General features: G+C 52.3%; 1 protein-coding gene across 1 annotated transcript; it reads left to right on the top strand.

The window, feature by feature from the left end:
• The first annotated feature begins 2,822 nt into the window (after positions 1-2,822).
• Positions 2,823-3,701, top strand: LOC119960665 (probable G-protein coupled receptor 139). Its single transcript, XM_038788289.1, has one exon. It carries the CDS (start codon positions 2,823-2,825, stop codon positions 3,699-3,701), a length of 879 nt encoding a protein of 292 aa, XP_038644217.1.
• The last annotated feature ends 22,305 nt before the right edge of the window (positions 3,702-26,006 follow it).

The raw sequence follows: 26,006 nt of genomic DNA, 5'->3' as shown, positions 1-26,006 counted from the left end.
AGAGATAGGTTCTTGATTAACAAGGGATCAAGGGTTATGAGGAGATCGCAGAAGAATGGAGATTAGAAATATCAGCCATGGTTGAATGGCGGAGAATACTCGATGGGCCAAGTGGCCTAATTCTGCTCATAAGAACAAGAGAACATAAGAACATAAGAACAAGGAGCAGGAGTAGGCCATCTGGCCCCTCGAGCCTGCTCCGCCATTCAATGAGATCATGGCTGATCTTTTGTGGACTCAGCTCCACTTTCCGGCCCGAACACCATAACTCTTAATCCCTTTATTCTTCAAAAAACTATCTATCTTTACCTTACAAACATGTAATGAAGGAGCCTCAACTGCTTCACTGGGCAAGGAATTCCATAGATTCATAACCCTTTGGGTGAAGAATTTCCTCCTGCACTCAGTCTTAAATCTGCTTCCCCTTATTTTGAGGCTATGACCCCTAGCTCTGCTTTCACCTGCCCGTGGAAACAACCTGCCCGCATCTATCCTATCTATTCCCTTCATAATTTTTTATGTTTTTATAAGATCCCTCCTCATCCTTCTAAATTCCAACGAGTACACTGCCAGCCAACTCAACCTCTCCTCGTAATCCAACCCCTTCAACTCTGGGATTAACCTAGTGAATCTCCTCTGCACACCCTCCAGTGCCAGTACGTCCTTTCTCAAGTAAGGAGACCAAAACTGAACACAATACTCCGTGTGTAGCCTCACTAACACGTTATACAATTGCAGCATAACCTCCCTAGTCTTAAACTCCATCCCTCTAGCAATGAAGGACAACATTCCATTTGCCTTCTTAATCGCCTGTTGTACCTGTAAACCAACCTTATGTGACTCTTGCACAAGCACACCCAGGTCTCTCTGCACAGCAGCATGCTTTAATATTTAATCCTTTAAATAATAATACCGTTTGCTGTTATTCCTACCAAAATGGATAACCTCACATTTGTCAACATTGTACTCCATTTGACAGACCCTATCCCATTCACTTAACCTATCCAAATCCCTCTGCAGACTTCCAGTATCCTTTGCACTTTTCGCTTTACCACTCATCTTCGTGTCATCTGCAAACTTGGACACATTGCCCTTGGTCCCCAACTCTAAATCATCTATGTAAATTGTGAACAATTGTGGGCCCAACACGGATCCCTGAGGGACACCACTAGCTACTGATTGCCAACCAGAGAAACACCCATTTATCCCAACTCTTTGCTTTCTATTAATTAACCAATCCTCTATCCATGCTACTACTTTACCCTTAATGCCATGCATCTTTATCTTATGCAGCAGCCTTTTGTGTGGCACCTTGTCAAAGGCTTTCTGGAAATCCAGATATACCACATCCATTGGCTCCCCATTATCTACTGCACTGGTAATGTCCTCAAAACATTCCACTAAATTAGTTAGGCACGACCTGCCCTTTATGAACCCATGCTGCGTCTACCCAATGGGACAATTTATATCCAGATGCCTCGCTATTTCTTCCTTAATGATAGATTCCAGCATCTTCTCTACTACCGACGTTAAGCTCACTGGCCTATAATTTCCTGCTCTCTGCCTACCTCCTTTTTTAAACAGTTGTGTCACGTTTGCTAATTTCCAATCCACCAGGACCACCCCAGAGTCCAGTGAATTTTGGTAAATTATCACTAGTGCATTTGCAAATTCCCTAGCCATCTCTGTTAGCACTCTGGGATACATTCTATCAGAGCCAGGGGACTTGTCTACCTTTAGCCCCATTAGCTTGCCCATCACTCCCTCCTTAGTGATAACAATCCTCTCAAGGTCATCACCTGTCATAACCTCATTTCTATCAGTCACTGGCATGTTATTTGTGTCTTCCACTGTAAAGACCGACCCAATAAACCTGTTCAGTTCCTCAGCCATTTCCTCATCTCCCATTACTAAATCTCCCTTCTCATCCTCTAAAGGACCAATATTTACCTTAGCCACTCTTTTTTGTCTTATATATTTGTAAAAATGTTTACTCTCTGTTTTTATATTCTGAGCAAGTTTACTCTCATACACTGTCTTACTCTTCTTTATAGCGTTTTTAGTAGCTTCCTGTTGCCCCTTAAATATTTCCCAGTCCTCTAGTCTCCCACCAATCGTTGCCACTTTTTTATGCTCTTTCCTTCAATTTGATACTCTCCCTTATTTCCTTAGATATCCACGGTCGATTTTCCCTCTTTCTAACGTCCTTCCTTTTTGTTGGTGTCAACCTTTGCTGAGCACTGTGAAAAATCGCTTGGAAGGTTCTCCACTGTTCCTCAACTGTTCCACCATAAAGTCTTTGCTCCCAGTCTACCTTAGCTAGTTCTTCTCTCATCCCATTGTAATCTTGTGGTCTGAAATACGAAAGTCAGCGAGATAGTATGATAAAATAAAAACTGCGAAATAAAAGGGATCTCTATGTATTAGATTGGCATCGAAATTGTAAACGGTGGAATGGGAAGTAATAGGGGAAACCATGTTTTATACTTGGATATAGAAATCAGAGTTATCGTCAATGGATATTAAGCATTTCCTTTTACCAAGTAAGAAGATGACTCCCAAGTAACTAGTACATAACAATCAATCTGCTACATGGTTCCAGTGTTACCAGGTTCACATTTTATCTGTGAGTCCCGCTCTCTCCACCGCTTTCCCCCTTTTTCTCAGTTCGAGAAAGCTGTTTTCATTTACCTTCTCAATGGAAACTGGACGTTTACAACACACGGTGTCTTAATCAGGCCGCACGGACACCATGAAAGAATATATAAAATAGATATTATGTAATTACTATGTTGTGTTTCCTTCTCTCCACGGTTAATTAAATGACGATACTGGTCCTTCTCCGGGGAAAGTGCGGTCTTTCCAGCTGCAGCACTCGCTACCTGTTGGCTATGGCATCCGGGGATCTGATGTTCATTATCATTGAGATCGGATTGCGGCAGTTACGTGTCTATTATTATCCACAGTCTTTCCTGATATTGACCCCTGTGTGTAGTGTTATCCGTGCCCTTCGAGAAGCAGCCGTAGACCTTTCTGTCTGGTTCACTGTCATGTTCACCTTTGATCGATTTGTCGCCATTTGTTCCCTTAAGCTGAAAGCTACTTATTGCACCAATAAAACTGCTGTTACAGTTCTTGCAACAACAACCATTCTTTTCTGTTTAAAAAATGTTCCCGTGTACTTTAAATTTAAACATGGGAAAATAATCGACAAAGTGCCATGGGGCTGTTCTCTTAAAAAAGACTATTTCACTGACATTAGATGGCGGAGCTTTGCTGTATTATCAATGGCGTTGACCCCAATGATCCCAATTGCTTTAATTCTGATCCTCAACGCTCTGATATTCAGGCGCATCTTAATGGTCAACCGAGCTCGGAGCTCATTCAAGGGTCAGAAAAACGGAGATAAAGTGAGTGACCCAGAGATCGAGAGCAGAAAAACAACTGTTATTTTACTCTTCTCCATATCCACCAGCTTCATAATAATGTGGTCATCACACGTTTTACAATTGCTGAAAGTGTTAAAACCCCTTTTAGACTTTCGTCAATATCAGACCTTTAAGTCAGTTGCACAGATGCTGCGGAATTTAAGCTGCTGCGCCAACACTTTTATTTATGTGGTGACTCAGCCGAAGTTCAGAGAAGAATTGAAGAGAATGCTGAAATACCCGTTTACGACAATTGCTTCATACATTGATTAAAATAACACTTTCTAGCAGCCCTACTATTTAGAGTGTAAGAGACTGGAACACGGTGCCTTTGGAAACAGCAGTATGATAAAAATAAATCAGCTAATAAGGAGAAAGATGTGGCCGCTGTAAGACTCGAATGAGTGTCTGGAGAATTGAACAATTTTAGGGAGATATCAGAGATACGCCAGCATGTGACAGAGCCAGGCACCAGAGTAATGCTGATCAAATGGGGTCTGCCTCGCTAATGGGATGTCAGTGAAAGGCAAAAGGTGAATCAGATATAAGCGGGCATAAAATGGTCATAAACGGAGTCACAGCGGCCCGCTAAAGATGGGAAGTGTAAGGGAGCAGAATAATCCTCTCCTCCACTCCCACTGCATCGATTCTCACCATCTCACACCGACAGACAAAATATTTTTCCTCACCAAATCAAAAGGTGGCAAAAATTGGAAATAATATCATCAAAATTGCTGGTGATTATATAATGATCGTCTTTCGATGAGCTATATTAATAATAATAATGGTACTTGAAGAAGTTAACTTTCTGACACATTCAGAGCCACTAACAAAGATTCGGAGGGACAGAGGCACAAGCGCGTTTACACACATATTCAGAGACACACTGACCGACACATTTACACACGCACAGACACACACACTCACACAGATATTCATAGATTCACAAAGATATATCCAGAGGCACATTCACACATACAATCACAGGCACGCAAACAAGAGACATTCACAGAGGCACACAAGACAAATAATTCATCGACAAATTTACAGGCACACAAACAAAGATATTCAGACACTTGCAGACACACACAGATGCACAAACGGTAACATTCCCAGGCGCAGAGATAGAAACATTCACAGCCACGCGCACAAATCTCGCAGACACACAGATTCGCAGGTATATCCACCGAAACATTCATTGAAACTCAGACAGAGGTATCAGACATACACAGCCGCACACACAGGCACAGTATCAGGACTTTTGAAATACAGACAAACTAACCATAAACTCAATTACAGACACATTCGCAGACTAACAGCTCAAGGATAAATCGCTGGCTTTTAAAGCAGACCATGCCGGCCAGCAGCACGGTTCAATTCCCGTAACAGCCTCCCCGAACAGGCGCCGGAATGTGGCGACTAGGGGCTTTTCACAGCAACATCATTGAAGCCTACTCGTGACAATAAGCAATTTTTAATTTCATTGATACACACACACTCGGACAAACATACAAGCACACAGACACCAACAGAAACATTTGCAGACCCACATGCTGAGACACATTCACAGACACACAGACACAATCAGAGAAACACACACGGACACTTGTAGACGCACATTCGCAGACATAGAGGCATGCACATTCGCACACAAACACACAGAAACACAGGGACAATGTTTCTTCTACTTCTTGGACGTTGCAGATTATTTGCTTCCACTCGGAGTCTGTGGGTTCTGCAGCGGCTGAAACATCCTAACTTGGATCAGGCCACTCTGGCACAGGTTTGGCAGTTGGTGCTTGATGATTGGGCGGAGTGCTCTGGATTCTGCACTCACCTGGCACTGTTTACATGAGGCCTCGCCGGTCTCCACCCTACGATGCTCAAGCTGGTTGCTGTCTTCACGGACACACTTTCTCCAGATTGTGCTTGCTGAGGCAAGCGATTTCCATGTGTCGGTCTTTATAATCTATTGATTTAGGAAGGCTTTCAGAGGTCGTAATACATTTTTCTCTGCCCCCCTGGTGCTCGCTTGCCTTTGCAGAACTTGAAGTGTCGCTCTTGTTTCCGGAGGCTTGTGTCAGCCATGAGGGAAATGTGGCCCTTGCACCGCAGCAGGTCGAGCGTGACCAGCGCCTCGATACTGGGGATATTTGCCGGGAGATGACGCTCACGTTAATATCCCAATCCTGCCGGTGGACTTTCAGGATTTTGCGGAGGCAGCATTGGTGATATCTCTCCAAAGATCTGAGGATTCTGCTGTACAAACATGGATTTCAGGCCCCATATGTTTAGTTTCAGGACCATTCTCTCATCTGCCTTGGTGAATGCATCGATAATGGTTTGTAGCCCAGCCTCTGAATGGGCTCACACACAGGCCTGCATTCCGCAGCTCGATGACAGAGGTTGGAGTCTTGGTTCTGTCACACAAATGTTGGAGCTTGAACAGTTTCAGCTTGTGTGATGAATAAGCCCCACTCCAGCGGGGAGCTTCAAGGTGAGAGGGTGAATATTTGCCGCAAGGAAGAATGAGGAGAACGGTGATGCGATGATGCAGCCCTGTTTGACCTCAGTTTGCCAACCTATTGGGCCTCTGGTGGTTCTGATGATGGGGACCATGAATTGCGTGTTATCATGGAGGAGAGACACAGAGACACAGATACACACATACACAGCCACGTAGTCACACACAAACAGAAACATTCAGTGAAATATAAAGGCATACATGCTAATGCTGGCGCTCCCAGTCACACAGACACTCACACAGACACTCACAGTTAAATACATTTACACACATAAACACTCACAGACACACATAACTATTCGGCCAAACACAGGCACCCACACTGTCACACACAGACATACACATTTACTCACAGACACACATTCACAAACAGAAACATACACAGGCACAGGCACTCACTTGTAAGTACGCGGACGGACAGTCATAAGCACCTAGACAAACACTGACACACAGACTTAAACACATAGGCACACATACCGGCACATTTACTGACATACACTGACACACACACAGACATACACTAACACACACTAACACATAGACACACATACTGGCACATTTACTGACATACACTGACACACACACAGACATACACTGACACGCACTAACACACAGACACATGCACACTAACAATACCAGGCAAACAAATACAACACAGACACATTCAAAGACACACGCACAAACACTTGCAGACACATGCACACATACACAGAGACACACAGACATTGGCAGACACAGACACACACAAACAAAACATTCAGAGACATTTTCACAGACACACAGAAATTCCCAGATATTCAGGGGTACATTTACATGCACACCACAGCCACACATACATTAACATAAACATTCACAGGCACGCAGACACAATGGCAGCCAATCTCAGAGAAACTGGCAGAAGCTCCATAGCGTAGACATACACATACATTAGCTGACAACACATATACAGACACAGAGGGATATTATAATAGCATCATAATTTTGATTGTCACAAGACACAAGTAACCTTAAATTAACACAGCAATGAAGTTCCATTGTTAAGCCCCTGATCGCCACATTCTGGCGTCTGTTCGGGGGCACCGAAGGAGAATTCAGAATGTCCAAATTATCGAACAGCACGTCTTTTGGGATGTGGCAGGAAACCGGCGCACTTGGAATAAAAACACATGTTCACAATACAGACAAATACCCTTTCACAGACACAGAGATGCACACAGACACACATAAAGAGACGTTCACGTATCCACAGGCTCACGCACAGACACATTGGTAGGCAGCAAGGCACATTCCGAGACACTCAGGCCCACACACATAGACACACGGGCTGTGAGTAACACAGAACATGACAAAAAACACAAACGGTTGATGTCGATCTGAATCTAGTTAATCTGGGGGACTCTCAAATCATAACTGAAGCAAAGTTAAACCTCGGCTAGGGAGTTTTAGAGGAAATTCGTTCCTGTAAATATTTTTCAGTGTGGGAGTGTAATTGGTGAATGTGTTTGCTACTTAATCTATTCCTATCTTCCAGACAATTACACACACGTCGTCTTCATCCCACAAATCTGCCGCTTTACTTGTTCAGAATGTCAGTCATATTTATCTGTGGGAAATATTGCTTCAACGTTAATTCTGTTTCTCACTCCTGCCCGCTGTCAGACATCCTGAACTTCCCACTGTGTTTTTGTCTTCGATTTGCTTTCGTCTCAACTTTCCAGCATCGTTTGACTTTGGAGTGACTGGAGTGAATGATCTTGTGCTTTGTGTGTGAGAAGCCAGTCTGATTATTTTACAGCAGCGGATGGAAATAGAACAGGCGGACGATAACACAGAAATAGATGTTGAAGTGGACCATACAGAGTGTTCTGCTGTACACTGAGGCCTTAGTCAATACTGTCTGTCACTTTTTACCCAGTACTCAGGACAGTGAAGGGTCCAAGTATTTTCCTTCCTGACCTTCAGCGTACAACAATCCAGGGCCTTTTTTGCATTGGATAAATCACAGGTTGGGAAAGGCTCCAAAAGATTTGGCAGCAGGTACTGAAAGCACGGTTGCTAAGTTTGCAGTAGATGTAAATATCGCTGCAGTGACAGGTAGTATTGAGGAATCAAAGGGGCTGCAGAACGATTAGTACAAGTTAGCCGAATGGGTAATAAAGTGGCAAATGAAATACAGTGTGGAAACGTGTGAGGTTATGCACTTTGGATGGAGGAATTTAGACATTGACTATTTTGTAAATGGGGAAATGCTTAGGAAATCATAAGCACAAAGGGATTTTGGAGTCATTTTTCACGATTCTCTTAATGTTAATGTACAGGTTCAGTCGGCAGATAAGATGGCAAATGCAATGTTAGCATTCATGTCAAGAGGGTAGATTACAGGACCAAGGAGGTACTTCTGAGGCTATATAAGGCTCTCGTCAGACACCAGTTGGAGTATTGTGAGCAGTTTTGGGCACTGTATCTAAGGAAGGATGTGGTGGCCTGGGAAAGGGTCCAGAGGAGGTTCACAAGAATGTTCCCTGGAATTAAGAAATTGACATATGAGGAATGGTTGAGGACTCCGGGACTGTACTCGTTGGAGTTCAGAAGGATGAGGGGGGACGTTACTGAAACTTACAGGATACTTCGAGGCCTAGATAGAGTGGACGTGGAGAGGTTGCTTCTACTTGAAGGAGAAATTAGAAGCAGATGACACCATCTCAGACTAAAGGGACGATCCTTTTAAACAGCGATGAGGAGGATTTTTCAACCAGAGGATCGTGAACCATTAGAACTATTTGCCGCAGAAGGATGTCGAGGCCAGATTATTGAGTGTCTTCAAGACAGACAGATATTTTCTTGATTTATAAGGGGACCAGGGGTTATGGGGAGAGGCAGGAGAATGGGGATGTGCAAATATCGGAGACGGCTGAATGGCAGAAACAGACTCCATGGACCGAGCGGCCCAATTGTGCTCCTTTTTCGTATGGTCGAAGTGAAGAATTTTCTCTGATTATTCGTCCGGAATAATCGATCTCTGTTTTGAATGTTGTGGTAAAACTGATAGAGGCCTGGAATGTAGGCCTTAAAGTAAAGTTCACACCTAAAACTAACAGTTGAACACCTGAAATAAAACCGGAGTCAGTCCCAGGCAGACGGGGTGGGAATTCGAACTTGGCCATGTTGAAATACACTGAACGCTGACAGACTGCCAGGATATGTCTAGGCCGGCTCTATCAACACCACACCATGACAGAATCGGGTCTATTAATATCATTCGATTGTTTTGGGTTGCCCAGATGAAGACATTCTGACACACAGATTTCTCGCTGTTACTTATATGGTACAAGGTTCTGTGAAAACAGTACACGGAGAGATGGACACGTGGCGATGGCTTCCTGTTCTGCTGCTGAGTTGCCATCGCCTCCTTCGGTGTGTCTTGCGACCGCGCCCCCCGACCTCATTGGCAGAGTGCCAGGGAACTTTCTGGAAAGGCATGAAGAGGGGGATATAGGCGCTGAACCAAGACCTTCCCCAGTGAACACTTGGTGAGAGCTAATCGAAAGGATAGAGCAGCGGCACGAGACGGATGAAAGAAGCAAGCAAGCCCCACCTCTTTGGTAGAAGGCTTTGAGGAAATCGAGACACAGAAGATCAGAGCAGCAGCTGGAATCAATTCATTGTCTTAATTGTATTAATGATAATGTGACTATTATTAATTGGGTAATTTAAGAAGTGTAGCTGTTTTACTGTTTGACATATAAAGACATTTGATTTAATTATACACTTGTACATTGCTCGCCTCACCAATAAAGACTACTTAGAATGAACTGGTCGAAGTGGAGGAGGTTTCACAGCTAACAATGTGCCTCCATCAGCAATGCCGAACAATCCATAATGATTAATATCTTAGGCATAATTTAAAGCACAACTGTCAGTGACCACAACTTTATAGAGACAGACACGCTTTTCCCAGAAAGAGGACACAATGTACCGACCACAAACGGTTAAATACAGACATTCTTCCTCACAGAAAGGACACAAGTGTAGGGAATACAACTGGTTAGTTAAAGACTGAGAAAAGAAACACATTTGCGTGACTACATCAGGTTACTGATATAAACCAGTGGACCACTGGGATCAGTAGCATATGGTTTGGCATGACCTCCTCAGAATATGAACCTCCCATTTAAGGAGAGACCCAACTCGCATAAAAACCCCAACCTGGGTGAAGATTGGGGAATGTCTCAGGAGAATGTAGGAGGTTTGGATTTGATTTGCAATACATTTTCTTCGTTGATTTGTAAGTATTGTCTGTCGGTTCTGAATACTGCAGATACACACTGGCTATACACACTGGCGACGAGAACAGGATGCAGCTGCCGTCGATACCGGCTGAAGCACGCGGGGGCCATGGTTTCTAAGCCTCTGAGGTGCGACTACTAGTCACAGATATGCCTGATATTGGACATTGGACAGCTGGGACGTTTTAGCGCAGCCACAGGCGATTTGAGGCAAGAACGCAGAAGCGAGCGGCAATCGCATTTGGCTAGAACTGAAGAAGCCGGTCATCGGCAGTGGGACACGGACAGGAGAAACACGGGCCGCCATAATAATGGCCATGAATACCGTAGGCTTTATTCCCTGACCAGGAGGAATAGGATTATGGCCACCAACCAGTGTCGGTAGCAACAGCCCACAGAGACCACAGAGGGGAATTGTAGGCCCCGAGAGGACTTTCCTGCCAAGTATCATGGCTGACGGCTCCCACGGGCCAGGGCATACTATCTCGAACACGACCTCAGCAGCAATGAGCAGCAATGCACTGTATGGCTGCACGAAGCGTCGCTCCCATCCTCTTCAAATTAATGGTCATCTAATCTGAATGGTGCTCGACATTGGTTCTGCAGGATCTGCAGTCTCGCTGTATTTTTAACCTAATTTCGTTGGTCATTAATCATTAACAAGGATGGACGCCAACACGTCTGGCCAGTAATAGGGGGCGACACTATCAATAGCGGACACGGTAGCGTACCGTCAGAGATCTGCCGATCTTCCTCTGGCGATGGATCAAGGGAATTGTCCGAGCCTGCTGGGGCATGACTGATTATGTCATCTCCATTATATTGACAGGGAGTGTGCAGCATACACCCACATGGCCCTGAAGGAGGCCTAATAAGATATCCATCGTTATTGCAGGATCACGTGTGAGCCAAAGAAAGTACGCTGGCCCGATTAACATGGACATTTGCGTACGAACTGTACGCAAAGCTCACAAGAAGCCGGACGTTTGCGAATTCGTCATGAACCAAGTTTCCCTCCAGGTACTCCTGTCTACTGAGTCCAGACGCTTCCAAACGGTGAACATGCACTGAGGGCTACTTGAGTACACCCGGCACCCCATAGGATTTCCTCCACATGCGCAATAGCACAGCTGATAAAGCTGAACATGCTGAACAACCTACCTCACATGGGGGTCATTCAAGGCCACGTCCTGATCAAGTGCCTGTCTGACCAGGAAGATCTGGTAAACCTGTCCGAGGTACTCAGGCGTTTTGAGAAAGCTGATGTTGGCCTCCTGCAGGGGAAATATGCCTTCAATGCCGCCCAAATAGCGTACCTGGTCTATCTGTTAGACCGTTCCGATTCCCAGCCTCTGGAAGGAAAGGTAACGGCAAATCCGTCAGCTCCGGTTCCAGATGGCTCAACAGAACACCAATCTGCCTGGGGCTTGGTCCATTGATATGGAAAGTTTCTCCCGGAACTGCCCACCACTTTCGCGCTCATCCACCGTCTGTTAAATCAGGGGCGGTACTGGGAGTGGGCCCGACAACAGCCGGCAGCTGCAGCAAAGGTGAAACAACAGCTCTACAAATCAAACAATGGAGGACGGATCTGAACATCTCATCGCTTTGGCCTCACCAACGTTTGCCGACGCACACAAGCGCACCTCGACAATATGTGTTTGGAACTCGTGTTCGAGGTCAAGATTTTTGAAAAATAAATTGAGAGGACCCAATCATTGTTTTCCAATTATGGAGCAATTTACCGCGGCCAAACAAGAATGTGCAAACCCCACACGGACAGTGACCCAGGGCCGGGATTGAACGTGGGATCTTGGCGCCCTGAGGCAACAGTGCTAACCACTGCACGCCGTGCTGCCAGTCAGGAAATTTTATCAGAATCTTGAATAGAAAGGTAGCCAATATTGACCCATAAGGGATCACGCTAGAAGAAGTCAATGTCTAACTTGGTGTGGTGTGCTAAGTGTGTGAGAGATTGCGGGTGTGTGAGAGTTTGTGAGATTGTGATTGGAATGTGAGAGTGTGAATATGAGAATGTGCGATGGTAGAGTTTGAGAGAGGTTGTGTGACTGTGTAACAGATTGGGAAACTGAGTATGAGAGAGTGACTGTGAGAAAGTGCGTGTGAAGTCAGAAGTAGGCTTACATTAACACTTCAAATAAGTGACTGAGAAAAGCCCCCTGCCGGCACATTCTGGTGCATGTCCGGATACACAGAGGGAGAATTCAGAATGTCCAAATTAACTAACACCACGGGCCTGATTCTCCCAGCCCTGTACTGGCCCAGGGAATGGCCGCAACCACGGCACACCGCCCCGACGCCGGAGTGCCATTCTCCGAGGTGCGGAGAATCGGCACCATTTGCGCCGCAGATTTGGCACGGAGCTGGTCGTGGGCCACTGTTTGCGGCGAGGACACCGATTCACCGGCCCGTGTGGGCCCCATGGAAAAAGCAGAGTCCCGACAGGGCCGTCCACACCTTTCACTGCCGGCGGGAGCTCTGTGCAAAGAGTCGAGGGTGGCCATTGGGGGGTGGGGGAGGGGGCTCTGGCCCCCAAGGTGGTGGGGGGGCCTCTGATGGGGTCTGGCCCGCGATTGGGGCCCACCGACCGGCGGGTTGCCGTCTCTGCCCCCGGGCCTACTTTGTTGCGCGTCCGGCCGCAGGCTCCCCGCGCCATGTTGCGTAAGTGCCAGAGCGTTCAGTAAGGCCACCGTGCATGCGTGGATTAGTGCGTCGCCAGTGCGCATGGGCGGGTTGGCGTCACCCCCAGTGTGCACCAGGAATTTGGCTCGAGAGCCGTGAACTATTCCAGCGCCGTGCTGGCCCCCTGTGGGGTACAGAACCGTTATTACCCACGACCGGTTCGCGCCATCGTGAAATGCGACGGCGTTCAGATAGGTACGAACACTGGCCGGTATTCTCTGGCCAAAAATCGCGGAGGCCGTCATGAACTCGGCCGTGGTTCACGACGGCCTCGGGGCCCGCTCCCCGGGGCACGATTCTACGGACACGAAAAAACGGGCGGGTTTGACGGCGGTCGTGTAGGGTCCATTTCCCGACGTATTCACTTCCGGGAAATGGGCTAGGAATGCGGCCGCGTCAATTACGTGCCCCATGACGACGGAACGCGGCGACGACACGAACACGGCCACGTGACGCCGCCCGACGCCGTAAAAAGGCGCGGGCGAGCACAGAATCTGTCGGCCATGATGTCGGAGCCCAGAAGAGCTGCTCCTCGGTTTGTTAAGGCTGATGTGGAGGCGCTGCTCGATGCCGTCGAGCAGAGGAGTGGCATCATCTGCCCGTGTAGAGGGCATCGCCAACCTGCCAGCGCGGTACGCCAGGCCTGGCATGAGGTGGCTGCTGCCGACAGTGCTGTGGGGCAGACCCCTCGCTCTGCAGAGCAACGCAGGAAAAAGCTGCACGACCTCCCCAGGGCTGCCAGGGTAAGTGCCAAGAGGGTGCCCCCTGATCACAACCATCCCTCCCACCAGAACTCCATCACCCACCTCCCCCCTGGCATGGGGGGGTGGAGGGGGATTGCGGCAGAGTTATTTGAGGATGGTTCACAAAGTTGTCACAGACCCAGCGCTCTGGCCCCCAGGAGAGATGCAATCGTCTTAAGACAACTTGACCCCCCAAACTGTGCCAGTATCTGAACGGACTGCTGATACCTGACGTTTTGTAATGATTTACCTATGTTCCCTCCCCCAACAGGCCAAGTCCGCTCACAACCACCGTGAGCGGCACAAGACTGGAGGGGGTTCGCCCAACCTGCACCCCGTCAGCACCTTTGAACAGAGGGCCCTGGGCCTTATAGGGGGGTCTGCCACCCGCAATATCGCGCTATGCGAGGTTGGCGGAACTGCAGCAAGTGAGACAACCCTCCCTGACAAACACTCACCCCTCCCCAATCCTCTGTCCCTTCACACACCCTGCCCACTGGGACACCTCCCCCATCCTCTGTCCCTTCACACACCCTGCCCACTGGGACACCTCCCCCATCCTCTGTCCCTTCACACACCCTGCCCACTGGGACCGTCCAGCAGCCTGCCGAGCAAATCTAAATAACCCATCTCATTCTCTTCCCTAGGACGTGATGCCGAACGACCAGGGCCTTCTGGCTGCAGACGGAGACAGGAATCTGCCGCCACCTCACCCGGGGCCGCACAACATTCGGTGCCCGATCAGCGGGCAGCCCCATCCTCCCCAACCCAATCTGCGGACCAGGACGCACAGAGGGTTCGAAGTCTACCACCAACAGAAATGGCCAGGGACAACCCTCCTGTCGCTGAGCAGCCCCAAACCCTGGAGGAGGCCATAAACACTGAAAACATCGGGCTTGCGGCACTGCTATCTCCCACAACATCCATCATCCCAGAGACACACACCCCGGCGGGCCTATTTAGTGATGAGTCTCCTGGGTCACAGTCGGGTTCGCACATCACAGCTGAGTAGGTACAGCAGGTGGAGTTAGGAGCAACCGAGGGCCCGGACTCGTGGAGGCCAAACCAGGCCCAGGATGCAGCTGGCTCCCAGACGTTTTCTGAGTTCCTGGAGTTTCTCAACCAACCCGCACAGCCGATGCCTCAAGAAACACAGGGAAACAATGACGGGAGGAGGGCTGCCTTCCAGCAGCTGCAGACGCTGTTAGAGTAGTCGAACCGCGTCCAAGAGCAGGGAGTGGTGCCCCTCATGGCAGAGACCCAGTCCGACACCACACGGGTGGCATCCGCGGTGGAGGCAATGGGTCAGGTTATGCAAGGCGTTGGGGTTCATATGCACGCGTCATCCTCGGCCCTGGACAGGGTTGCCGTCTCACAGGCAGCAATGTGCCAGAGCCAACACGACATTGCCGGCACGCTGCGGGCCTTGGCCGAGTCTCAGCAGGTCATTGGCCAGTCGCAGCACGCCATGGCACAATCCCAGCAGTCGATGGCACAGTCCCAGCAGTCAGTCACGGAGAGCATCAACCGCCTGACACATGTGCTGGATGGCGTCGTGCACTCACAGGCTGAGATTGAACAGTCCCTGGCGGGAATGTCTAACTCCCTGGACTCCATCTCTGAAAACCTTCGGATCCTGGTGGATACCGTTGCAGGCCTCCAGGACTGGCAGCGCCAGGTGTCGGTGGTGCGACGGGGCACCTCCCCGCTCGCACGTCTGTCCCAAAGTGAGGCCCGGGGGCCACCAGGCTCCCCGAGGGAGGAGGGGGTTTCGGGGCCCGTCCCATTAAGGCCATCACGGGACGTCCCGGAATTCTCGGCCTCCCCCCGTCCCATCCCTGGTGCATCGGGTGGGCAGCAGGCAGAGCAGGGTGGCACAATGTCACCCGAGACGCCCACAGAGCAGCCTCGCCCATCAAGGCCGGGTAGCCCCAGGAAACGCTTGGCCAAGGAGAAGTGACTCGAGGGTGGCGATTCGCAGCAATCCTCCTCCACTCCTGCTGCATCATCTGGGGAATCACTTAGACGTAGTGGTAGGGCCCGTAAGGCAAGTTAGATAGACACTGAGTAAGTTGGCACGGGTGAAGGGCACAGTTTAGTTGTAGTGCATAGGGCACCAGTAATTAATTGTTAACATTAAACGCACTAGGGCAGCACGGTGGCCTAGTGGTTAGCACAGCTGCCTCACGGCGCTGAGGTCCCAGGTTCGATCCCGGCTCTGGGTCACTGTCCGTGTGGAGTTTGCACATTCTCCCCGTGTCTGCGTGGGTTCTGCCCCCACAACCCAAAAAAATGTGCAGAGTAGGTGGATTGGCCATGCTAAATTGCCCCTTAATTGGAAAAAATAATTGGGTAATCTAAATTTTAAAAAAAAAAATGAAAAAAAAAAAACATTAAACGCACTGTTCCACCTTACTTGTAATACCGTGTGATTGTTCCACAGCCACAGGAACCGTGATGGTGACCGTGTGTCGCTGGGGTTGACGGGTGGTGAAACCTCGGTGCCGGGTGTGTATCCCTGCCCCTCCCCCTACCCCCTCCCACAGCTAGCCCACGCGGGCACGTGATGGAGTGTCAGTGACGATCTCAGCGGCCACCAAGGTGGATGGTTCAGCTATTGCCATGGGTCAGACTCTCTCTAACGATTGTGAGCTCACAGCTCTTTGCAGAGCGGGCTGTCATCATTCCACATGGCACTGATCACACCCGCTGACACAGCCATCAATGTTGTGCCATACCGTCTGGATCCAGTGATAAGGGTGATGTCGAAGTGGAGCAGTGTACACTGAGAGGGGTGGGGGGGGGTTGTGGTGGTGGCAGTTGTGTGGTGACCCTCTGCACGACTAGCGATGCAGATGGTGGTTTGGTGTTCAGCAGGGACGTCACATGCGATGCATGAACCGTGCTGCCACCAAGGCGTCGCGTGCCCGCCATCCTCGCCGGGTCCGTCGTGCCGCCTCCTGGGCATCACCAGCACCTGGGTCGTGTCTGCGTTCTGCGCCCGCCACTCCGCCAGCCTCCTACTCCTCCTCCTCCTCCCTCGCCTCCTCCTCCTCCCTCTCCTCCTCCTCCTCCTCCTCCTCCTCCTCCTCCTCTGTGCTGCCACCACTGCCACTAGCTTCTCCCTCCGCCTCCTGCAGCAGGTCATCTCCCCTCTGCATCGCGATGTTGTGCAGCGCACAGCAGACCACAATAATGCGAGTGGCCCTTTCGACCTGGTACTGCAGGGCCCCTCCGGAGCGGTCCTGGCACCTGAATCTCATCTTCAGGAGGCCAAGGCAGCGCCCCACCACACCCCTGGTTGCTGCATGGGCCGCGTTGTATCGGGTTTCCGCATTGGTCTGAGGCCTCCGTATAGGCGTCATCAGCCAAGACCTCAGCGGATAGCCCCTGTCGCCTAGCAACCAGCCCCTCAGCCGGGGGGGGGGGACGTCCCCCAAACATCGCAGGGATGAACGACTGCGCCAGTATGTAGGAGTCATGCACACTCCCTGGGAACCTTGCACAGACGTTCATGATCATCATGTGGGGGTCGCATACCACCTGCATATTAGTGGAGTATGTCCCCCTTCTGTTTGTGAACACCTCCTTGTCCCCTGCAGGCGGGCGCATGGGGACGTGAACACAGTCGATTGACCCCTGAACGCTCGGTATCCCGTCCTCACTGGCAAATCCACGAGCTCGTGAGTCTTGACTTGCTTGGTCCTCGGGAAAGGTGATGTATCGGTCCGCGATGGCATAGAGGGCATCGGTCACATCCCGGATGCACCTGTGGACCGATGACTGGGAGATCCCGGAGACGTCCCCGCTCGGAGACTGGAAGGAGCCGGTAGCATAGAAGTTAAGAGCGACAGTCATCTTGATGGCAACCGGGATTGTGTGTCCCCCCCCGTTCCACGGGGGGCGAGTTGCGACAGGAGTTGGCAGACATGTATCACCGTCTGCCTACTCAGCCGGAGTGTCCTCCTGCAGGTGATGTCCGTCATTGTTAGGAAAGAGACCCGGACACGGTACACCCTCGGCCTTGGTCGTCGCCTCTGGCGCCGTGGCTGCACCCTCACTCTCTCCTCTTCCTCTTCCTCTTCCCCCTCCTCCTCTTCCTCTCCCCCATGCTGCTCGACGACTGGCAACTCCTCGGCCCTTCCCTCTGCTGCTGCAGCTGGCCCTGCATCCACTGCGGGTTGGGGGTGTGGATGCTGCTGCATCTCCAAATCCAGTAGAGCTGCCCTAACCACTGCGCAGAACATAGCCGTTCTGTTCACAGACATTGTGCTAACCTACAGAAGGGTTGTGGGGGCAGAGAAACGGGACATGTCAGACGGACGTTAGTCGACACCTCGGCAGCCGCCAGCCACGGGATACCTGTGTGTCCCGGTGGCCTGGTCGCGCTGCTGACACGCGGGCAGCCTAACCCCTGGTCACTTTCTGCATCCAACGGGCAGTTAACTATGTCCTCCTCACGGGTGCGTCAGTGGCCTGTGGCCGGAAGCCACAGGGCAACCAGCAGCCGTGTCCTCGTGACCGGCACACCATGGCATGGTGGCAGACATTTTGTTACGGGGTTGGACGGCTCACTCTCTACCTAACCCCTCCCCTCCATCTCCCCCACTGCCCCCTCCGCCGCCCCCACTGCCTCCCCCGTCGCCCCCACTGCCTCCCCCGTCGCCCCCACTCGAGGCGATCCCGGTTGCCATCAAGGTGACGGTCGCTCTTAACTTCTATGCTACCGGCTCCTTCCAGTCTCCGAGCGGGGACGTCTCCGGGATCTCCCAGTCATCGGTCCACATGTGCATCCGGGATGTGACCGATGCCCTCTATGCCATCGCGGACCGTTACATCACCTTTCCCGAGGACCAAGCAAGTCAAGACTCACGAGCTCGTGGATTTGCCAGTGTGGCCGGGATACCGAGGGTGCAGGGGGCAATCGACTGTGTTCACGTCCCCATGCGCCCGCCTGCAGGGGACAAGGAGGTGTTCACAAACAGAAGTGGGACATACTCCATTAATATCCAGGTGGTATGCAACCCCCACATGAGGATCATGAATGTCTGTGCAAGGTTCCAAGGGAGTGTGCATGACTCCTACATACTGGCGCAGTCGTACATCCCTGCGATGTTTGAGGGACGTTCCCCCCGGCTGAGGGGCTGGTTGCTAGGCAACAGGGGTCATCCGCTGCGGTCTTGGCTGATGACGCCTATACGGAGGCCTCAGACCAATGCAGAAACCCGATACAACGAGGCCCATGCAGCAACCAGGGGTGTGGTGGAGCGCTGCCTTGGCCTCCATAAGATGAGATTCAGGTGCCTGGACCGCTCCGGAGGGGCCCTGCAGTACCAGGCCGACAGGGTCGCTCGCATTGTAGTGGTCTGCTGTGCGCTGTACAACATCGCGATGCAGAGGGGAGATGACCTGCTGCAGGAGGCGGAGGGAGAAACCAGTGGCAGTGGTCCAGCACAGAGGAGGAGGAGGAGGAGGAGGAGGAGGAGGAGGAGGAGGAGGAGGCTGGCGGAGTGGCGGGCGCAGCACGCAGACACGACCCAGGTGCTGGCGATGTCCAGGAGGCGGCACGACGGACCCGTCAAGGACGGCGGGCACGCGACGCCTTGGTGGCAGCACGGTTCACGCATCGCATGTGACGTCCCCGCTGAACACCAAACCACCACCTGCATCGCTAGTCGTGCAGAGGGCCACCACACAACTGCCACCACCACAACCCCCCCCCCTCTCAGTGTACACTGCTCCACTTCGACATCACCCTTATCACTGGGTCAAGACGGTATGGCACAACATTGATGGCTGTGCCAGCGGGTGTGATCAGTGCCATGTGGAATGATGACAGCCCGCTCTGCGAAGAGCTGTGAGCTCACAATCGTTAGAGAGAGTCTGACCCATGGCAATAGCTGAACCATCCACCTTGGTGGCCGCTGAGATCGTCACTGACACTCCATCACGTGCCCGCGTGGGCTAGCTGTGGGAGGGGGTAGGGGCAGGGACTGCACACCCGGCACCGAGGTTTCACCACTCGTCAACCCCAGCGCCACTCGGTCACCATCACGATTCCTGTGGCTGTGGAACAATCACACGGTATTACAAGTAAGGTGGAACAGTGCGTTTAAAGTTAACAATTATTTACAGGTGCCCTAGCCCCTACAACTAAACTGTGCCCTTCACCCGTGCCAACTTACTCAGTGTCTATCTAACTTGCCTTACGGGCCCTACCACTACGTCTAAGTGATTCCCCAGATGATACAGCAGGAGTGGAGGAGGATTGCTGCGAATCGCCCCCCTCGACTCGTTTCTCCTTGGCTAAGCATTTCCTGGGGCGACCCGGCCTTGATGGGCGAGGCTGCTCTGCGGGCGTCTCGGGTGACATTGTGCCACCCTGCTCTGCCTGCTGCCCACCCGATGCACCAGGAATGGGACTGGGGGAGGCAGAGATTTCCGAGACGTCCCGTGATGGCCTTAATGGGACGGACCCCGAAACCTCCTCCTCCCTCGGGGAGCCCGGTGGCCCCCGGGCCTCACTTTGGGACAGAGGTGCGAGCGGGGAGGTGACCCGTCGCACCACCCACACCTGGCGCTGCCAGTCCTGGAGGCCTGCAACGGTATCCACCAGGATCCGAAGGTTTGCAGAGACGGAGTCCAGCGAGTTAGACATTCCCGCCAGGCACTGTGCGACCTCAACCTGTGAGTGCACGAAGCCATCTAGCACATGTGTCAGGCGGTTGATGCTCTCGGCGATTGACTGCTGGGACTGTGCCATCAACTGCTGGGACTGTACCATGGCGTGCTGCGACTGGCCAATGACCTGCTGAGACTCGGCCAAGGCCCGCAGCGCGCAGGCAATGTCGTGTTGGCTCTGGCACATTGCTGCCTGTGAGAGGGCAACCCTGTCCAGGGCCGAGGATGACGCGTGCATATGAACCCCAACGCCTTGCATCACCTGACCCATTGCCTCCACCGCGGATGCCATCCGTGTGGTGTCGGACTGGGTCTCCGCCATGAGCGGCACCACTCCCTGCTCGTGGACGCGGTTCAACTCCTCTAACAGCGTCTGCAGAGTCTGGAAGGAAGCGCTCATCCCGTCTTTGTTTCCCTGGTTTTCTTGAGGCAACGGCTGTGCGGGTGGGTTGAGAAACTCCAGGAACTCCGAAAACGTCTGGGAGCCAGCTGCATCCTGCGCCTGGTTTGGCCTCCGCCAGTCCGGGCCCTCGGTTGCTCCTACCTCCACCTGCTGTGCCTGTTCAGCTGTGATGTGCAAACCAGACTGTGACCCAGGAGACTCATCACTAAATAGGACCGCCGGGGTGTGTGTCTCTGGGATGATGGATGTTGTGGGAGAAAGCAGTGCCACAAGCCCGATGTTTTCAGTGTTTAGGGCCTCCTCCAGGGTGTGGGGCTGCTCAGCGTCCGGAGGGTTAATCCCTGGCCATTTCCCGGGTTGTGGTCTCGCAACCCTCTGAGCGTCCTGGGCCGCAGTTTGGGTTGGGGAGGATGGGGCTGCCCGCTGATCGGGCACCGAATTTTGTGCGGCCCCGGGTAAGGTGGCGGCAAATTCCTGTCTCCGTCTGGAGCCAGACGGCCCTGGTCGTTCGGCATCACGTCCTAGGGAAGAGAATCAGACGGGTTATTTAGATTTGCTCGGCAGGCCGCTGGACGGTCCCAGTGGGCAGGGTGTGTGAAGGGACAGAGGATGGGGGAGGTGTCCCAGTGGGCAGGGTGTGTGAAGGGACAGAGGATGGGGGAGGTGTCCCAGTGGGCAGGGTGTGTGAAGGGACTGAGGATGGGGGAGATGTCCCAGTGCGCAGGGTGTGTGAAGGGACAGAGGATGGGGGAGGTGTCCCAGTGGGCAGGGTGTGTGAAGGGACAGAGGATGGGGGAGGTGTCGCAGTGGGCAGGGTGTGTGAAGGGACAGAGGATTGGGAAGCGGTGGGTGTTTGTCAAGGAGGGTTGTCTTCCTTGCTGCAGATCCGCCAACCTCGCATAGCGCGATATCCCGGGTGGTAGACCCGCCAACAAGGTCCAGGGCCCTCTGCTCAAAGGTGGTGAGATGGTGCAGGTTGGTCGAACCCCCTCCAGTCTTCTGCCGCTCACGGTGGTTGTGAGCGGACTTGGCCTGTTGGGGGAAGGGGACACAGGTAGATCATTACAAAACGTCAGGTATCAGCAGGCCGTTCAGATACTGGCACAGTTTGGGGGGGTCAAGTTGTCATAAGACCATTGCATCTCTCCTCGGGGCCAGAGCGCAGGGTCTGTGACAACATTGTGAACCATCCTCAAATAACTCTGCCCCAATCCCCCTCCACCCCCCGTGCCAGGGAGGGAGGTGGTTGATTAAGTAAAGTGGGGGGGGGGGGGGATGGTTGTGACCAGGGGGCACCTTCTTGGCACTTACCCTGGCAGCCCTGGTGAGGTCGAGTAGCTTCTTCCGACATTGCTCAGCTGAGCGAGGGGTCTGCCCCACAGCACTAACGGCAGCACCCACCTCACGCCAGGCCTGGCGTACCGCGCTGGCAGGTTAGCGATGCCCTCTCCGCGGGCGGATGATGCCCCTCCTCTGCTCAACGGCATCGAGCAGCGCCTCCACGTCAGCCTCAACAAACAAAGGAGCAGCTCTCCTCGGCTCCGACATCCTTCCGACAGATTCTGTGGTCGCTCGCGCCTTTTTACGGCGTCACGTGGGCGTGATCGTTTCATCGCCGCGTTCCGTCGTCATCACGCACGTGATTGACGTGGCCGCGTTACTAGCCCATTTCCCGACATGAATACGTCGGGAAATGGACCCTTCGAGACCGTCGTAAAACGCGCCCGTGTTTTACGACGGTTTTGCGATTTTCCGCGGGTGCGGAGAATCGCGCCCTCTGTCTCTGAACTCCCGCTGTTTTATGGGCTCTCTGGGCACAATTCTCCGCACTCACGACGATGCGCAGAATAGCGGGGTTCATAAAATTTTACGGCCACGCTAGTCTGACGCCCTCCCGCTATTCTCTCCCCCCCCACGCCCGACTGCCGATACGAATCGCTTCCGCCGTATTTTTACGGCCAGCAGCGATTCTAAGCTCGCCGATGGGCCGAGTTCCAAGCCCTTTACGGCTGTTTTTACGAACGGCAAACACACCTGGTCTGGCCGTTCGTAAAAACGGCCGCAAAGTGCCGATTTTCAAAACCATGGCACCGATTGGCACGGCAGTACCACGGCCGTGCCAAGGGTGCCATGGGCCCGCGATCTGTGGGCACAGATCGCGGGCAGTGGGTCCGATACCCGCGCACTCTTTGTCCTTCTGCCGCCCCGCTGTATCACTTCGCGGGGCGGCTGAGGGGCATCCCGGCCCACGCATGTGCGGGTTTCGCGCAAATGCGCGATGACGTCATCCGCGCATGCACGGGTCGGAGTCTTCCAATCCGCGCATGCGCGGCTGACGTCATGTGACGCGTCAGCCGGCGCAAACTCTGGCAAGCGGGCTTAACAAAATTCATTAAGTCCGCGATGCCGGAGTTTACAGCCGCGGCATACAAGCCCCGACCGGGAACCAGAATCGGTTCCCGGTCGGGGAGGGGGGGGGTGGGGGGGTGGTGGGGGGGGGGGGGGGGGGCTGGCGGCAAACCCGCCCGGGTTTATCGCCAGCCTTACGATTTCTCCCTCTCTGGGAGAATCGCGCCCTCTGTTTCTGAACTCCCGCTGCTTTCTGCAGCTTTTGGGGATTGACACAGGGCTGTGGGGACAGTGGGATTAGTTTGTTGATTGACCCAGGGTTATGGGGAGAGTGGTATTAGTTTGCAGATTGACCCAGGATTGTGGGGACAGTGGGATTGGTTTGGGGATTGACACAGGGCTGTGGGGAGAGTGGGATTAGTATTGGGGATTGACACAGGGCTGTGGGGAGAGTGGGATTAGTTTGGGGATTGACACAGGGCTGTGGGGAGAGTGGGATTAGTATTGGGGATTGACACAGGTCTGTGGGGAGACTGGGATTAGTTTGGGGATTGACTCAGGCCTGTGCGGGGAGTGGCATTAGTATTGAGGATTGACCCAGGGCTATGGGGAGAGTGGGATTAGTTTTTGGATTGACACAGGGCTGTGGGGAATGTGGGATTAGTATTGGGGATTGACACAGGGCTGTGGGGAGAGTGGGATTATTTTGGGGATTGAACAAGGGCTGCGGGGAGAGTGGGATTAGTTTGGGGATTGACACAGGGCTATGGGGCAGTAGGATTAGTTATGGGATTGACACAGGGCTGTGGGAAGAGTGGGATTAGTTTGGGGATTGACACAGGGCAATGGGGAGAGTGGAATTAGTATTGGGGATTGAAACAGGGCTGTGGGGAGAGTGGGATTAGTTTGGGGCTTGACACAGGGCCATGGGGAGAGTGGAATTAGTATTGGGGATTGAAATAGGGCTGTGGGGAGAGTGGGATTAGTTTGGGGATTGACACAGGACTATGGGGAGAGTGGATTTAGTATTGGGGATTGACACAGGGCTGTGGAGAGAGTGGGATTAGTTTGGGGATTGACCCAGGGCTGTGGGAAGTGTAGGATTAGTATTGGGGATTGACACAGGGCAGTGGCAAGATTGGGATTAGTTTGGGGATTGACCCAGGGCTGTGGGGACAGTGGGATTAGTTTGGGATTAATACAGGGCTGTGGGGAGAGTGGGATTAGTATTGGGGATTGACACAGGGCTGTGGGGAGAGTTGGATTAGTATTGGGGATTGTCCCAGTGCTGTGAGGACAGTGGGATTAGTTTGGGATTGATACAGGGCTGTGGGGAGAGTGGGATTATTATTGGGGATTGACACAGGGCTGTGGGGAAAGTGGGATTAGTTTGGGGATTGACACATGGCTGTGGGGAGAGTGGGATTAGTTTGGGGATTGATTTAGGGCTGTGGGGAGAGTGGGGTTAGTTTGGGGACTGACACAGGACTGTGGAGAGAATGGAAATAGTTTGGGGATTGACAAAGGGCTGTGGCGAGAGTGGGATTAGTTTGAAGATTGACACAGGGTTGTGGGGGCAGTGGGATTAGTGTGGAGATTGACCCAGGGTTGTGGGGACAGTGGGATTAGTTTGGGGATTGACACATGTCTGTGGGGATGTGGGATTGCTATTGGGGATTGACACAGGGCTGTGGGGAGATTGTGATTAGTTTGGGGATTGACACAGGGCTGTGGGGAGAGTGGGATTAGTATTGGGGATTGACACAGGGCTGTGGGGAGAGTGGGATTAGTATTGGGGATTGACCCAGGGCTGTGGGGGGAGTGACATTAGTATTGAGGATTGACCCAGGTCTATGGGGAGAGTGGGATTAGTTTTTGGATTGACACAGGGCTGTGGGGAATGTGGGATTAGTATTGGGGATTGACACAGGGCTGTGGGGGCAGTGGGATTAGTATTGGGGATTGTCGCAGGTCTGTGGGGAGAGTGGGATTAGTTTGGGGATTGAACAAGAGCAGCGGGGAGAGTGGGATTAGTTTGGGGATTGACACAGGGCTGTGGGGACAGTGGGATTAGTTTGGGTATTGACCCAGGTCTATGGCGCAGTGGGATTAGTGTGGGGATTGACACAGGGCTGTGGGGAGGGTGTGGTTAGTATTGGGGATTGACACAGGACTTTGTGGAGAGTGGGATTAGTTTGGGGATTGACCCAGGGCTGTGGGGAGAGTGGGATTAGTTTGGGGATTGACCCAGGGCTGTGGGGAGAGAGGTGTCAGTGCGGTTAGTTTGGGGATTGATACAGGGCTATGAGAGAGAGTGGGGCAGTTTGGAATATTGGGGTAGTTTGGAATTTGAGATTAGTTTGGGATTGATACAGGGCTTTGGGGAGAGAGTGGGGCAGTGGGATTAGTTTGGGATTGATACAGGGCTATGGGGACAGGGTGGGGCAGTGGGATTAGTTTTGGGTTTATAGTGGGCTCTGGCGAGAGTGTGGGGTAGTGGGATTAGTTTGGGGATTGATACAGGGCTATGGGGAGATAGTGCGGCAGTGGGATTAGTTTGGGGATTGATACTGGGCTATGAGGAGAGAGCGGGGCAGTGGGATTAGTTTGGGGATTGATCCAGGGCGATGGGGAAACCGTGGGGCAGTGGGATTAATTTGGGGATTGATACAGGGCTATGGGGAGAGAGCGGGGCAGTGGGTCCATGGGGTTAGATTGGGATTGATAGAGGGATATGGGTTGAGAGTGGGGCAGTGGGATTAGGTTAGGGTTGATACTGGGCTTTGTGGAGAGGGCGGAGCAGTGGGATTAGTTTGGGGATTGATACAGGGCTATGGGGAGAGTGGGATTAGTTTGTGATTGATACAGGGCTGTGGGGAGAGAGGGGTC

Source organism: Scyliorhinus canicula, unplaced genomic scaffold (assembly GCF_902713615.1).
Source record: "Scyliorhinus canicula unplaced genomic scaffold, sScyCan1.1, whole genome shotgun sequence".
NCBI lineage: Eukaryota > Metazoa > Chordata > Chondrichthyes > Carcharhiniformes > Scyliorhinidae > Scyliorhinus > Scyliorhinus canicula.
Note: the sequence above shows the minus strand (reverse complement) of the source record. Positions and strands in the feature narration are given on the sequence as shown.